The sequence below is a fragment of the Tachyglossus aculeatus genome, chromosome X3 (assembly GCF_015852505.1).
Source record: "Tachyglossus aculeatus isolate mTacAcu1 chromosome X3, mTacAcu1.pri, whole genome shotgun sequence".
In the NCBI taxonomy this organism is placed as follows: domain Eukaryota; kingdom Metazoa; phylum Chordata; class Mammalia; order Monotremata; family Tachyglossidae; genus Tachyglossus; species Tachyglossus aculeatus.
The window spans coordinates 24,535,874-24,552,387 of NC_052099.1; the positions used below are offsets into that span (position 1 = coordinate 24,535,874).

At 41.2% G+C, this 16,514-nt stretch overlaps 1 protein-coding gene across 3 annotated transcripts in view; it reads left to right on the forward strand.

Annotated features, from left to right (window-relative positions):
• Positions 1-16,514, forward strand: part of CTNND2 (catenin delta 2) — a 483,758-nt gene that overhangs the window by 456,771 nt on the left and 10,473 nt on the right. For all 3 annotated transcript variants that reach the window (XM_038770310.1, XM_038770311.1, XM_038770312.1), the window contains one exon: positions 9,758-9,884. In XM_038770310.1, coding sequence (XP_038626238.1) covers positions 9,758-9,884 — 127 coding nt within the window. The remainder of the gene's footprint in view (positions 1-9,757; positions 9,885-16,514) is intronic.

The window sequence follows — 16,514 nt, forward strand, 5'->3', positions numbered from 1 at the left end:
AGCACTTGGTACAGTGCTCTGCACATAGTAAGCGCTCAATAAATACAATTGATTGATTGATAAAAGCCCTGGGACAAAAAGAATAATCTACTGGGTAAAAAAACAAGGCCTGGAAGCCAGAAGACCTATTTCTAGTTGCTCAGCTTGCTGCCTGAGCAAATCATCTCAATCAATCAACAGTATTTGTTGAGCACTTACTGTGTGCAGGGCATTGCATTAAGCACTTGAGAGAGAACAATATAATAGAGTTGGTAGACATGATCCCTGTCCTCCAGGACCCACAATCTCATTTTGCCGTCAGCAGTCAAGCTGCGGGTAAATCTTAGAGTACCTCGAGACCTTAGCATTGCACAAGGAACTTTATGATTACAAGATTAAATGTAAGATGGGAGATTGGCCCATCTCCCAAGAGAATAATTGGGAAAGGTCTTGTGCTTCTTGGGGAAAAAAAAAGCCAGAGAATCTTTAATATCTGTAGTGTAATCTCTGCTCACCGATGTGGGAGTAGATCGGGTGTTTTGCTTCAGAGCAGCAAAGATGTGAAGCATGGAGTCTGACACAGCCACAGAGACAGTCAGAGAGTGAGTCAGAAAGTGAGAACAGGTGGAGGAGTGGAAGTGGGCTGGCACTGGGAGTAAAATGATGTGAGACAGGAAGTGAGAAAAGAGATGGAGATGAAAGAAAATCAGGGACTTGAGAAGATAGGTGAGAGGGCCTGGCTTTCTGAATGGGAGAGAAAGAGCAAGAGGCATCAATTCAACTTAATGTTAAAGACCTTACATTATCCATGACCACCTGCTTCTGTCATTTTGTCTTATTGTTTCCTTTAGCATGCATCCAATGGATGGCAGGCCACACATTCAGTCAGTTCTTTAGCAGCTAAAAAGGAAAATCTGGTTAGTGTCCAATCCCTTTCCCTGGACTCTTTGGTTCTCTCTTCCTTAATTTTGTGCTATCCCACCCATCTGCAGTGTTTCCATTCCATCCCATTACGTCTGTGATCTACAACATTTTGAAAATGAATTGCCCAGGTATCTGCTTGCAACTTTGATGTCATCTTTGACTCCTCTCTGTTGTTGACCTCCCACATTGTGTAGCTCTAAATCAGCTGGGTTTTCCTCCACGGTATTGCTTAGATTTGCCCCCTTCAATCAATGGTGTTTACTGAGTGCTTACTGTGTGCATAGCACTGTACAAGGCACTTGGGAGAATACAGTATAACAGAGTTGGTAGACACGCTTCCTTCCCACCTTCTCCATCTTTTCAGCTACCAGGAGGGTTCAGCTCACTTCACCCTTCTTACTGGTCCCTCTGCCTCCAGCTTCTCCCTCTTCAGCCTAACCATTCCTCAGCATCTTTCTAAAAAACTTCAGAACTTTCTCAAAATCGCCCAATACCCATGTATCCCTGCACAAGCAATTCCCAACCACTGCCTTACAAAACTCTCCTAATTTTCTCTTCCTTCCTGATCTTTACACCCAATTGGCTCCCATCCTGACCATCTACCTATGTATTTGCAATTGATATGGGGAGTTTAAATCCCATTTGCTTTTCTCCTAAATAATGTCCTTTCTGGTCAGAAAAGGGTAGGAAAATATAGTATAGTACTGTATAAAACTAGATTAACTTTCATATAAAGCACACACACGTACAAAGATGACACCACTGAAGTTTATCTAAGAGCGCAAATGTGACTGATAAGGCTAACGTATACTGTCTACACAAAGATTGTGCATAACAGGGCTTTGTAGTGTTGGAATACACCAGTGCCAGGTAGTGTTTTCACTGTTGTCTCTCTCATGATCCTCTTAAAACTTCTGCTTAAAAAGAGTCACTCCTTTCTTGTTTGTAGGTGGTCAACAGATAGTCTGCTGCCACAATTGTCCCCTGAATTTTGTTTGTGATGTCATGTTGTCTGAGGTTAACTAAATTCTCAAAGTTGCAATTTGGGCAGCCTACTGCCATTCGTTCCCCACTCCCGCTGTGTTGAGATGGGTAGAGCTGCCATCCTGGTGGAAGAACTTCCTGGATTTTGGTGCTGCTATCCAGGCTTGCCACTTAATGTGCAGCACAGCTAGTGACACTGATGGAAGAATTTAAGGAGCTAAGTAAGGCATTTGTGATGAGAATAGGACTAGTGACCATGAAGAAAACGTTATAGTCCTACAGCTCTGAAGATATTTAGTTAGGGGTGATGTCTGATGCCACGTTGCTGCCAGTTTGTCACCTGTTGGGGCACATAAGGGGTTTCATAGTTGTATTAAGTCAAGTCTTCAGTCGGTGGACAAAGTTATAAAAATATGAAAAGCATCTGATGGGCTTATTTTCCGATAGTTCTTAACAATGGGACAACATGTTGCCAGTGAAGACATGGCCTTGTTTTGCATCAGTATGATGAGACTAGACTTAATTCATATTAGCTTTCTTTATTAAACACAATGTCTCTCCGCTATAGCAGTTCCATTTAATGCGACATCCTGACAAAGGATGAAGTGCCTAAAAAATGGAAAGTAATTTGTGGGTTGGTTTCTTCCCATTCAATTTTTCCTACATTATTATTTCTTCTTTTCCTCTAAAAGATGTTAACCTTACCTGCTATCAGCCTGATTGCTTATCTATTCCTTGCCCTCCTGGTAAAGACAATCACTTTCTTTGAGGGCATCAGGGCCTTGACTTAATAGATATATATAATAGAAGTGGATTTCTAGGCTAATTACTTCAACTTTAAACCATGTAATTTAGACTGAATTTCCTTACGGCTGGGAGTGTGTCATTGCAAATGTCTGACAAAGCAGTGAGCACACTGTCAGCATTTTAAAAATAACAAAACAGTAAAAATAGACCGTTTACAATTAAACTCATTTTGTGGCCCAAAATTGCTATTTACAATTCAGATCGATTTTTAGATATGCAATCTTTGCTAGAACAGAAGGATCCAGCCATGTTCTGTGGCTCCAAAAGAAATCTCTCCAACTCTTTTATGACACTTTCCAAGACACGTGCTGGTTCACTCTACAGGCAATCTGCAGAACCTTTTCTGAAGGCAGCAGAGGAGTTCAGGGTAAGGAGCCTGGTTTGCGGGAGGCCCATCTTGTGATGAAGCAGGGACCAGAAAGCTACTGGAACCCCAGGAAGAGCTACAGTCTCAGTCCCTGACTCATCCAAACGTCAGAAAGCCCAGCCCTCTTAGCCCTGCTGTTCTCCTGCAGCCACTAATTTTGTTCCTGGGGATCACTAATGAGGATAGTTGGGGCAGAGGGAGGTGTCGTTTGATTACGGGAATGTGCAAGAGTATCTTGCAGATTATTTTTCTTTTTATTTTAAACCTGGATATATAATTGAAAGTTTCAGGGCAAGGAAAAATGTTTTAAGACTCCATTACTTCCAGGGCACATGTAAAATAATGTAGAACATCCTGAACGATAGGACTGTAAATTTACTCTTTCCTAAACCTGAGAAGACAACTCAGTCTCAATCTTGCTACCAATCTCAATCATTGGTATTTGTTGAGCACTTGAGCTCACTGTGAGCAGGGAATGTGTCTACCAACGCTGTTGTATTGTACTCTTCCAAGAACTTACTACATTGCTCTGCACACTGCAAGCGCTCAATAAATGTGATTGATTAATTAATGTGTGCAGCGCACTGTTTCTTGGTGCTTGGGAGTGTACAAAACAGCAGAGTTGGTACACATGTTCCCTGGCCACAGCTAGCCTATGGAAAATTAATTTCCTGCCCAGTTGGTAGAGGCTTATTGAGTGATGGTGATGATGGCATTTATTAAGCGCTTACTGTGTGCAAAGCCCTGTTCTAAGCTCTGGGGAGGTTACAAGGTGGTCAGGTTGTCCCACGGGGGGCTCACAATCTTAATCCCCATTTTACAGATGAGGTAACTGAGGCACAGAGAAGTTAAGTGATTTGCCCAAAGTTACACAGCTGACAATTGGCAGAGCCGGGATTTGAACCCATGAACTCTGGCTCCAAAGCCCGTGCTCTTTCCACTGAGCCTTTTTTATTTCTTCTTTGATTAGGGTGATTCTATCCTGGAAGTTAAAATAGAAAAGAGCATGGTGATGGTAGATTCTCTATCCTGCTCTTGCAACAATTTTGGGGTGGCCAAGGAGGGGAAGGAAAAGTGAAAACTGAACAAGGACTACAGTGATTCTTTCAAATGCCAGGTCACTGCTAGGTAACTGGAAATAGCACGGATTCAATATTTGCCGATATTTGCATGACTTAGGTTATGTCATGAACTTCTGGGATTGGGCTCATCAGAAGCATCATAAAATTGGCTTCAAATCTCCTTCTCCACCTCGTTGCATGACCTGTCCCCACTTTTACTTTTCCCGGTGGGAATAGTTGTCGGTTTCAATGGGACGGTTCCCCAGACGTGTTCCCAGAGGCAAATAAAAGTTTTGATTGTTAATTGAGGATCATCCTTCAAGCTGGATGCAATAGGGTTTTATGGTTCAAGGAGCTGTAAGTGCATGAAAAGTGCAGGTAGCGCTCTATCCCAGACTGTCAAAGAGGCTGCCCTAATTAAATTTAAAGTTGATGGAAAACCAAAAAATGGCAGGTGTCATAATCTAGATATTAAGTTTGAAAGCTGAGGGTGTACTAGTTAAATTCACCGTACTAGTAAGGGAAAAGAAGGATATCTTCTGAAGTGGAATCAATTAAAGGCCTTCAATTTAGTGCCTCTGCAGGACTAGTAGAATGGTAGACGAGCAGAGATTTGGCATTGCCTCAGTTTCTTGTACTTTCAATTGCCATCCATTAACTCCTGGCAGTGAACAATGGCATACTCTGCTTAACAATATTACATTCAATTTATTTCCAATCTGTCAAGTCTTTTAGGTTTTATACCTTCATTAAAACAAGCTGATGGCAGGTAAAGTGGTTTCTGAAAAGCATTTTCTTAGCCTTTCCCATTTAAAGGTAGTCCTATTTCTCTGCCCAAGACCCTTATCATGCACTGTACCTTTAAGTATCCAAATCAATTTAATTAAATTTCATTAGAAGCACTAGAGCTGAAACAAACTAATGAAAGCAACCAGCACATCAGGTGATATTTATTTCCACATTAAATTGAAAATGCTCCCTTTTGGCTCTTCAAAATTAGTTTAAATATTTAACACTAACTGCTTTTGGAATCATTGATAGGAATGGCTTTAATAAATCTTTTACAAACTGCTTTCCTCCAAGAAAACAAGAAGCTAGTTTTAAGGTGAAGCCTGAAGATTGCCTTTATGAATGTGGTTCTGCTGATTGATTCATTCTCTCTCTCTCTCTCTCTCTCTCTCTCTCTCTCACCGCCCCCCCCAATGTCTGTTATAATTCCCATAAAACATTTTCCAACTTTTAGGATTAGCACCCTTTCTGACCCCAATTACTACATTCAGGCAAATTCGTTGTTCCATCTGAAAAGAGGAGAAAGTTAGCCTGATGAGTGAGTCACTGATGATGAATGAAATGTGTTCTGCTTCTTTTTGGGCCTTCCTGCATGTTTTCAAATTGTGATTTCCACTTGCAAAAGAGGCTAATATATTGATAGTTATACTAGATGTAGGCTTTAGGAAGAGAGGGGTAAATGGAGATTAGCTTTGAGGAATTTCTCACCATGCTCTTATGTACCTAGACTTTTAAAGGGAAAATTACAACAAAATGCTAATCCAAAAGCCAAAAACCAGCAAGTTCAGTTTTTAGGTACAATACTGGTCCTTTGTGGTATGACGATGAGAATCAAGTCTCAAGGAAGCTTAAAGACACCAAAATCTAAGCTCACCCAGGCACACAGAGATGAGCCGAGGACTTTTTCATTCCAGAGTAGGCAGGTACACCCCCTATCAATCAATCAATCAATCAATCGTATTTATTGAGCGCTTACTGTGTGCAGAGCACTGTACTAAGCGCTTGGGAAGTACAAGTTGGCAACAAATAGAGACAGTCCCTACCCAACAGTGGGCTCACAGTCTAGAAGGGGGAGACAGACCCCCTTTAGACAGACTACCTTTTTTGGTGAGCTTACGAGGGAGGACAGCATGCCCACAGACTGCTCCTCAAGTCTACATTAATCCCCAGATTCAAAAAAATTGTGACACTCCATTGATAGTCTCTTGCAATTAGTCCCATGCAGTAGGAGGAGGGAGTGATGTTGGAAGCATCAGTGCAAATAGTGCGGGCCAATGCGTTTTCAAAATTTGGTAGGTCTGTAAGTGTTCTATTTGCCATGTTGGGTTAGGAGGGAAGCAGATTTAGACCTAGGATTAGTACTTTAAGATTTGCCTTCTGTCTCAAACTATATTTCTTTTTAGCTCTATTTGATCATCTCATAGCATTCAATTGTGAGTACATTTTCCAGAAGGCAGAGATCATATTCAAAGCCAAAAGCTATTTTGTAAAGGAACAGATTTTACTTAAAATACAAAATCGTAAGGCCATCATTCACTGTAAATGAAGTCAAAACTAGAAAGATTATATAAAATATGTAAATAACTATTTCAGTGGGATGTACAATTGAAACCAGTCCAGTCAATTATAGCCGGAGGAAGTTTGCAAGCAAGGATAAGCTATAACTCTTGTTCTGACCCAAACCTGCCCTAGGCTTCTGGGAATTCTAAGCCTTAGTTGTTAGTTTTGGTCCTTTGCCAGGGCTGAGGGAAAAGGCAGAAATGAGCAGAGGATCATCAGAAAGATCCAGGACAATGAGGGGGCAAGATGGACTGCATGAAACACCAGGGAAAATCACAGGGAAGAGCCAGATTTGCCTTGCCTGAGAAGCAACGTGGCTCAGTGGAAAGAGCCCGGGCTTTGGAGTCAGAGGTCATGGGTTCAAATCCCAGCTCCGCCAATTGTCAGCTGTGTGACTTTGCGCAAGTCACTTAACTTCTCTGTGCCTCAGTTACCTCATCTGTCAAATGGGGATTAAGACTGTGAGCCCCCGTGGGACATCCTGATCACCTTGTAACCTCTCCAGTGCATAGAACAGTGCTTTCCACATAGTAAGCGCTTAATAAATGCCATCATTATTATTATTTACCCAGTTTTTTTCCGTTTCAAGCCTCATACAAAGACAGATGTTCTATGTTCCTGCTACAGTCTGCTTCCATTCTCCTTTTCAATCTCCCCCAAAGCCCTAAAAGTTTTTGTGTTTGACAGTCCAGCCCAGAGTTCTAATGCTCCTGAGAAAGTTACTGCTAACACAGTAGTCCTAAACTGTAGCTAGCCTTAAATGGCTTGGTCGTGAGTGTAACAAAGTTAAGGTCACTGTGCTTTGTCTTCAGAGGAAACTGTATATCTGGACAGATGAAATCGGCCTGCACAACTTTCTTTTTGATGCAAGTTACTCCCATAGTTCATGACCTTATCAAAGTGTTTTCTCATATTTTATGTTCCTCTTTAATTGCCCTATTATTCTGTGTTCTCTAAGCTAAAACTTAAAATTTATAGTGGAAGATCTGTAGGTCCGTGATTAACCTACAAATAAAATTATACAATTCAGAGACAAATAATATCTAAAATTAGGCTGTTGAAAAAGCAGATACTGATCAGTTTGGATTCCAGTAGTAAATACCATGCCAGAAGGGAAGCATATCAAAACCCAGCAAACGGGATCTCAAACTATGCTGAAAGGACTGGAAGAAGATAAAACCTAGGAACTCGAGTTTATTCTGGGTGACTACTTACAGTTCAACTGCTAGACACTTCTTTTCTTTGTGGATTTTCATCTCTCTTGCATTTAAAACTGAAGATGGTTAAACTGTTTCTAGTTTAAAATGTTAAAAATGAAAACCAATTGGAGGAGCTGATACTCTGTTTTTGACAGCCTGACTGTGTCTTGAGCAGTAGGGCACAACTTCTGGGTCATTCTCCTGCTGAAGGGGAATGACAAGATTTAGAAGACTTCCATCCATCGTTATCAGAATTGAGGTTAACTGCCCTTTCACAGTTCCTATTACTATTCTCTACTGGCTGGGTTGTTTTTTTTTCTCTGAATTTTCTAGCAACTCTAAATCCCTGGGGATATTTATAGAGATTAAATTGCATGAAGGGAAACAGTGTTGATACTCTAGAGAAGCAGCATGGCTCAGTGGAAAGAGCCTAGGCTTGGGAGTCAGAGGTCATGGGTTCTAATGCCAGCTCTGCTACTTGTCAGCTGTGTGATTTTGGCCAAGTCACTTCACTTCTCTGTGCCTCAGTTCCCTCGTCTGTAAAATGGGGATTAAGATTGTGAGCCCCACATGGGATAACCTGATCACCTTGTATCTCTCCAGCGCTTAGAACAGTGCTTTGCACATAGCAAGCGCTTAACAAATATCATCATTAATCGCACAACCAAGGAAAAGTCATGGTCTACAAGGCGTTAAAATTTGCCAAAACATGGATTCATTCAAATAGGTTAATAGTGCTCAAAGAGGTTAGCTGACAGTGAAGATGGAAGGCATTCTGTAGCCTCCATTTGCTTGTGTAAACAAAATCCTGTAAAGTCCCCTTCATTTTTCACCTTAAAAAGTAAAACCAATATTCAGATATTTCCTTATAAGGATGGAGAAAAATGGCACCCACACTCAGGGCTATTATTCACCATAATTATATGTTTATTATTAATATTTATAAAGAACCTAACCCCATATTGGCTTGGCCCTATAGTCTTTAATCAAATTCTGCTATACTGCCTGTCTTACTTGTCTCCTTGAAAAGGGTGTACCTACAGAAGTTACTTATTTTTTTCCATGATGCCTAGAAATTGAGGGGAGAGAGCAGTAGATACTTGTCCAAATTCAGAAAGCTGAGTGTGTTATTAGATCTCATGGATGATTTAGCGAAGCCTGTACTTTAAACTCATGGACTGTCCGTGTGAGTCAAATAAGAAGTGTGCATTTTCTACTTTCAGTTAGCAAACAGCCCTCTCCCTCCTGCCCACAGTTGACTCAGGGATGGCTTTGAGATTCTCAACATGGAGGGGGCACAACTCTTCCTGGCCCAGCCCTGCTCTTCCCAAGGACCTGATTTTCAATCAGGAATATGAAAACTTCCTCTAGGAATGTTGGGGGGTTTACTGAAGAGAGAGACGACGCCCAAGAGACAGCATCTTCAGAACCTAAATCCTACTTCCATTTATTTTTTAGCCTTGTTCCCTTTCCCAGCACCAGAAAACCTGGAATGTGCGGTAGATTATATTATGACTTCCCGGGGGTGGATCAGTATCTCTGTGTCGCTTTTACTTTTCTGCTACTGTGACCAAGTCCTCATACAGTATGCGAATACTGGACTTCCTGGGCCACTGAGTTGTTCACAAGCATTTTTAAAATGTGTAGCGCCATTTCCTCAGAGTCCCAGGAATAACCATTTCAAATACAAGCCTTCACTTCATATGCAGCTGATGACATGAGCAATATGGAAAAAAATTAGTGGTCAGAACCTGAAGTAGAGTGTTTCGAATCTTTACGGCACATTGGGCAGGAAAGTTTGAAAATAGCCCGAGCAAACGCCTTAAATTCTGAACAGAACAAATGTCCCTCAACACAGTCTTTGTTATTAGTTATTCATTTAGTACCTCAACCCCAGGTCAAAGATTGATCCTCCTACATTTGCTGGACTCTGCAGGCCGGGGCTTCGAGTCACACTAAGCATCTAATTAGTAAACAATGCCTATAACTTTGCGGCAGTTAACTGTAATGCCTTTGAAGCGTAAAATTAACCAAGCCTGCCTCTTATTTCACAGAAACTCAACTTAATGGGTACTGTCTTCTTGCAGGATGGATGGTCGCAGTATCACTTCGTAGCCTCATCTTCGACAATAGAGAGGGACCGGCAAAGACCCTACTCTTCTTCCCGCACCCCCTCCATTTCTCCCGTGCGCATGTCTCCCAACAACCGCTCAGGTAAAACTTTCTTCCCTGTAAGTGTTTTCGCTGTGTGCTAAAGCAAGGTGTAAGTGCCAAATGGCAGCGACTCCATGCTGGTGCACATATTTTTGAAATTCGAGAAAGTCTTGTGCATTTTAAATTAGAGCAGCAGTATTTTTCCCTGAAAGTCCCAGTACGTTCCTTCTGGGATGCAGGCAAATACCTGGAGATTTTCCACCACAAAATTACCTGGGGACAGGTGGTAGTTGAGGAAATGGCACTAAGAAAAGTGAACCAAGATGTTGGACTTTTATACATTCCCTTCTGGATTTTACTGCTATTCTGCCATAGCCTTGATTAGCACTTCCAAAGAAAGTATTATTAAATTATATTTTTCTCAGACTTATACCATACAGCCACATCATAAAAACACTTGCATTTGGAGCCTGCCTCCTTGATTTACTTTAAACTCTATATTTACTCTCCTTCCTGTGAATTAGTCATACATGTTATATAGTAATTGCAACTGGTTGGGTAGCATTGTTATTTACTTCACTGCATTTGATTTGAGATTGCCTTGGCTCCTGTTAGTTCTGTGGCAGCCACTAAAGATTTCTCTTCAAAGAAGGGGAATTTATAAAACTTAATGTCATTTGGGTTTTATGGGATTAATTTGGGCAAAAGCTACAGAAAAGACGTGCCTTTCTCTCCTCATTTCCCACACCCTTAGGGACAGAGCATGGCTAGAAGACAGATGGAGGGTTGGCCGAGCTTCCTGGGCACTTCCCATTGTCCAGCATGACTCAGGTGGATACGGAGATATGAGAAGCATCGGAGCATAAGGTGTAAAGAAGGAAAGGGCCCTTTAGGGAGATTGTTGGGGCCTGGAATGGCCAGTTTGCTATAGAAGGTCAATCAGACTTGCTAGACATGGGAAGCAGCTCTGCTTAGTGGATTAAACTCAGGCCTAGGAATCAGAAGGGCCTAAATTCTTATCCTGGCTCTGCCACTTGTCTGCTGTGTGGCCACTTTACTTCTCTGTGCCTCAGTTCCCTCATCTGTAAAACGGGGATTAAGACTGTGAGCCCCATGTGGAACAGGGACTGCGTCCAACCTGATGAGCGTGTACACATAGTAAACACTTAAAGGCCATCATCATCATTATTATTATTATTATTATAGTCCTTGTCGGCACCAAGTTTACAGTCTTGAGGGGAAGGTGTGTTCACTGAACTTAAATACAACATGTTTTTTGAGTGTTTGCTGAAGGTTTAATTATAAGTTTGGGACTTTTTTAAAGGAGGAAGAATCATATATTTGAAAGAAATATATTAGTTTTACTGCTAAAATTAAAAGCAACTATAATTGTGCTATATGTGTGAGTTTAGGAAAGGAACCTGGAATCATCCTTTTGTTGCTCTTTGAATATGGGGCATAAGGAGAGAAATAATTATCCTCTAATTGCTGGTCTCCCCCCAGATAGGATAATCATAGTGACATTTGTTAAGCGAGAGCACTGTACTAAGCACTGTGGAAGATGCGATATAAGCCAATCGGACACAGTCCCCATCCCACATGAGTCAGGAAGCAGAGGGCCTTGGGCCATGGTTAAAAAGAATTACCTGTAAAAGCATGGGAGCTGCTTTTCTGTATAAGTACAAGTATTTAATATTCCAAAAGATATATTCTGTTAGAAACAATATTTTCCAACCATTTTTTCTTGAATCAAACTTTTGAAGATCTAAATGTTCTGGGTCTATCCTGAATATAAGTAGGTAATGGTACATAATAGGCCCAGAAAATCTGCAGGATTAAAGTCAGTTATTTATCTGCTCCTTCTTATTATTCTCCACCTGGCTTCTTAATCCTTTCATCAGATCCTCATAAATCATTTCCATGGCAAGAAATTAAAAGTGCACAAATAAAAGGGTAATGCTTGGGAGAAAAATAGAGGAGTGATTTAAAAGCTCTTCCATCATATAGATGTCATCATTAATAAAGAGGGCTAAAACATATATCAACTATACAAACATAATTATTCTGAAGTAAAATATTTCACAAAGATTATTGTCATCTGCAGCCAGCATATCTGTTACTTTGAAATCTTCTGAAAAATAAGTAATTCCATGCTTATAAATCAAGTTGGTGACTCATTCTCACCCTCTTTTTTTTGCTTTACTGGATAACCTGTTCAAATCAGTTCCTTGCAGACCTGTTATCTGAAAGCTCTTGTTTGTTTTCCACTACGGTAGCACAGGAGCAGTAGGGAGACTGATCAGTGAACTTATCTGTCTGCTTTGCCCAGACTCTAATAATGGTGGTGAGGAATCTCGATTATAGCACTTGACTCTTCTTTGTGGTGAAAATGCAATTTCAAATGAGAAGCCTAGAAAAAACCCAGATCTTGAGAGAAGGTTACGACCCTTGATTAGAGAAGTAGCAAGGCCTAGTGGCGAGAGCATGAACCTAGGAGTCAGAGGACGTGGGTTCTAATCCCGGCTCTACAACGCATTTGCTGTGTGACTTTGGACCAGTCACTACGCTTCTCTCTGTGCCTCAGTTACCTCATTGGGAAAATGCGGATTATAACTGTGAGTCCCATGTGGGACAGGGACGGTGTCCAACCTGATGAGCTTGGATCTACCCTAGTGCTTAGAATAGTATGTGACACACAGTAGACACTTAACAAATACCGTTATTATTATTAGAGTGTTCAAATGGATTCTACAGTCATAGCAACTGCCCCTGACTTGTCAAGGAAGTAGGTCCAATAGAGAATAATAATAAAACTGAGGAGCTGGAAATACATGCTAACAGCGAAAGAAATCTTTTACTGTCAAAGGCAAATCATCTTAAATGTTAAATGTGCTGTGCATGATTTGACCTGCAAAGGAACTTCTATGGCAATAACAAAACCTCTCAGCTGAGGTGGTAACCTAAGCAAATGTGAAAGCCACCATTATCATATAAGGCTTGAGATCTAAGGATGCAGTTGTGGCTGCTAAGTAGGAAATGAATGTTAGTGCATGCAGGCACCTGGATTTTCAAATCCGTATTCTGGTTTTGTTGCCCAGCTGTCAATCGATTAGTTATTTATCGAGCATTTACTGTGTGCTGAGCAGTGTACTAAGCACTTAGGAAAGTCCATTACGAGGTTTTTTTTAGATGTGATCCCTACCCAAAGGGAGCTAACAGTCTGCTTTTTCAATCCTCTGTTGTCCTTCCAAAACTGTCTTAGCTTTTTTGGATAGTCATTTTTCCAGTTACCTACAGGCCCATTCGTGTCAAAGAAGGTAGAGTCCATCTGGTCTATGCTACATGGTTTTGGTAAGTGGGGAAAAGAACACAGGGGTTTTCACAGCAGAAGTGAGGGCCACATTCAAGAACAGCCTAAGGGGTAGATGAGGACCCTGCAGATGACACCGCTGCAAAGGGCATATAAAGATTCTTGGTCCTTACTCCCAGACTGATGCCTGTCCTTAAGGGTGCAAGAAAGGTTTTGGAAGGTAGGGTCAGAAAATGTTTCTGAGCCCATCTTTTTTACTTGCTAATGTCAATGCCCTTGTGTCACAGTCACAAGAAGAAATCAGTCCAACATTATGAACTAATAAGTCTAAAGAAAAACAAAAATAGGGAGTACCAGTACCCAGTAAACAATGCACAGGTTGAGATTTTCAGCAGTTACTAAGTGCTAAACTGAAAAGGGAGGGGCAGAAAAAATCATTTAAAGGCAAAATCAAGCACAGCCTCCAACAGCGTACCAGAGACATGGATGATTATTGCCATAGGTAAACTAGGCAGTCGGGAGAGTCGTTGCACTCCTTGAGCAAAGATTTAGAAATCAGGATGTTGCGAAGGAGTCCCCAAAACAGGAACAGGCTCTTTAGGGCAAATGCACAAATGTGTACATAAAGAGCTATCTTTCTGTACACACAGGGCAGAAGGGAGTGTTGATAACAGTTGGTCTTAACAGTCATACAGACACATTGTGGATAGGATCTCGCTGTCAGCACAATCCTCTTGGAAAGCGAAGGACAAATGTATTGTATTAGGGACAATACCTTATCATCCATCATGGATGCTCAAGGACTTTGGATTCATCCTATAGAAAATCATTTTATATTTTGCAGTTGGTGTCTATTCTCATTTTATGCAGTTGGTCAAGCAATAAATATGAAAATTATTATAACCATAAATCTTTAAGGCATGTGGTCAATATAATGATGCCCTCAGTGATACATTGCCATGATTATAGGCTCTATTCCCAGAGGACAGTTCACTCATTACCTTCTCTCACCAATATCCTTAGAACATCCACCAACCAGCTCTCTATTTTTCCAGAATCATAAAGCCCCTAACTTGAATTTTATGCCTACCCTTTCTCAGCTGTTACTTCAGTTCTTCTTTTCATTGGGTGGGTCACCTGGTTGTACATAAGGATATCCTGAAGACTAAAATTGCTCATTTATTTCAATCTCTGTCCATCCCCTACACTGTAAGCTTGTTAAGAGCAGGGACCATATCTGCTAATTTTGTTGCATTGTACTCTCCCGAGTGGTTACTACAGTGCCCTTCCAGCCCCACAGCACTTATATACATATCTGTAATTTATTTGTTTTGATATCTGTCTCCTCCTTCTAGACTGTAAGCTTGTTGAGGGCAGGGAATGTGTCCATTTATTGTTGTGTTGCACTTTCCCAAACGCTTAGTACAGTGCTCTGCGCAGTCAGCACTCAATAAATACGATTAAATGAACGAATGCTCTGTGCATAGTTAGCCCTTAATATATACCACTGATCAACTAACCTTAAATGATTATCAGAAGAACCCAGAAACACAGCAGTGATCTATGCTTAGGTCCATACGCTGCAGAAGTTTGTGTCATTTTGGCTTTAGTCTTTCTACCTAAATTCCCACTCAGGGATAGGATCTCCGTCAGATGCCTCATCTTGGATCACAGAGGACAGCTCTCTCACTCTCTCTCTCTCATGTGTACACATGGATAGCACCAAGAGATTAAGTGTCTTCCCATATTTCACACATCAGTGGCAAGGTGCGTCTATCAAAAGATTGGGAGCCAAGAGACCCAAGTGCTACACTTAAGCTTTCTTCTCCATAATGTTGAATCGGTACTCTTTCACTTTTGACACCAGCAGGAGAATTTGAGGGATGCAGAACAAGGAATTCCCATCTAATAGAATTGGTTCCCTGTTGTGTAGGATTAAATAGCTTCCTTAAGATTAATTGCCTTCTGAAAGCCTTCTACTGTAATTGAGAAAATAGCATATTTCCTAGGAGACCTAGAAGAAATTATTTGAGGCCATTTCCTTTATAAATTTCTCATCAGCTGTTTACCATGTAGCCTGAACAAAAGTAGCCCTTCCTTTCTTAGGGCACAGTGTACATTCTAGTAATTTGGATTTACTTTAGAAGCTCTGTAACTGGTCCTATATTCCGAACTCACTTGGCATTTTACTACTGACTTTTATCTTTATGTTGCAAAAAAAAAATTCCATAATTCCTGTTCATGGCTATTACAAGAAACAAAAGTATTAAGAAGCCACTCTTGCATGTTCATAGACCAGTTCCTTTTTTTTCTTCTTCCAGAAATATCCCAAGTTTAGATTTGATAGCGAGAAAGGGAAAAGTACCAAGGAGTAATTCTGGTGCACAAATGGGTTGAAATTCCTGATTACGTACTATAGGCATCATAGGTTTTACTAAGCACCATTGATCGAGAGACTGGGGGAGTTAAAGAGAATGTTTTAAAAAAAACCCACAATGGGGCAGTAGATTATAGTGCAGAAGAAGAAATTTCAAGGCCAAAATTAGAAAGCAAGATTTGAAAACCACCAGCTAAGAATAGGAACATGAAGAGTAACACTGCACTCCATTTTTCCCCTCTCTTCCTTGACTCACCTTTCTATCCTCACTAATCTCTCTTTCCTTTCCTCATTTCCCTATAATCGCCAAAGACAGTAAGGCATTCCTGCACCTGTGCTGGATGCAGAAAGGTTAGATTGACCATGCAAAAGAGAGCAGAGAGCTAAGGGGACAAGGTCACCATTGCAATACTCCTTACACTACCTCCCATTTCTCTTTGCTCTCTCTCTCTGAACTGCAGATTGGCAGTGGAAAGAACACAGGGCTGGGAGTCAGAAAACCTGGGTTCTAATCCCAGCTCTGCCACTTGAGTGCTTTGTGACTGAGGGTGCGTCACTTAACATCCCTGGGCCTCATTTCCTTCATCTGTAAAATGCGGATGAAAGACCTGTTCTCCTACTTAGAGGGAGAATTAGACTGTGAGTCCCGTGCAGGACAGCAACTGTCCCCAGTCTCCCCCTGTGCTAACCAATACTATAATTATTGTTGTTATTATCACCCTGCTCTCACACCCAGACCTCATCATTGGACACAGACACCAAAGTCATCCCTCCTGAGAACGGGTGGCCAATTCATCTACCTCGCCCATCAAGGTGCCCTACACATATTAAGTGCTCAGTAAATACCGTTGATTAATCTCACAAGTGGTTACCTCCCTTGAAGGCTAAGTGTACCCAAAAATGTGGGCTTTGCTCTGGCAATGAATCTCATCACTGTTGGCAGGCTTGAATGAAGCACTAAATCGTAGTTAATAATGTGTGTGTATATGGGAGGAGCTGCCAA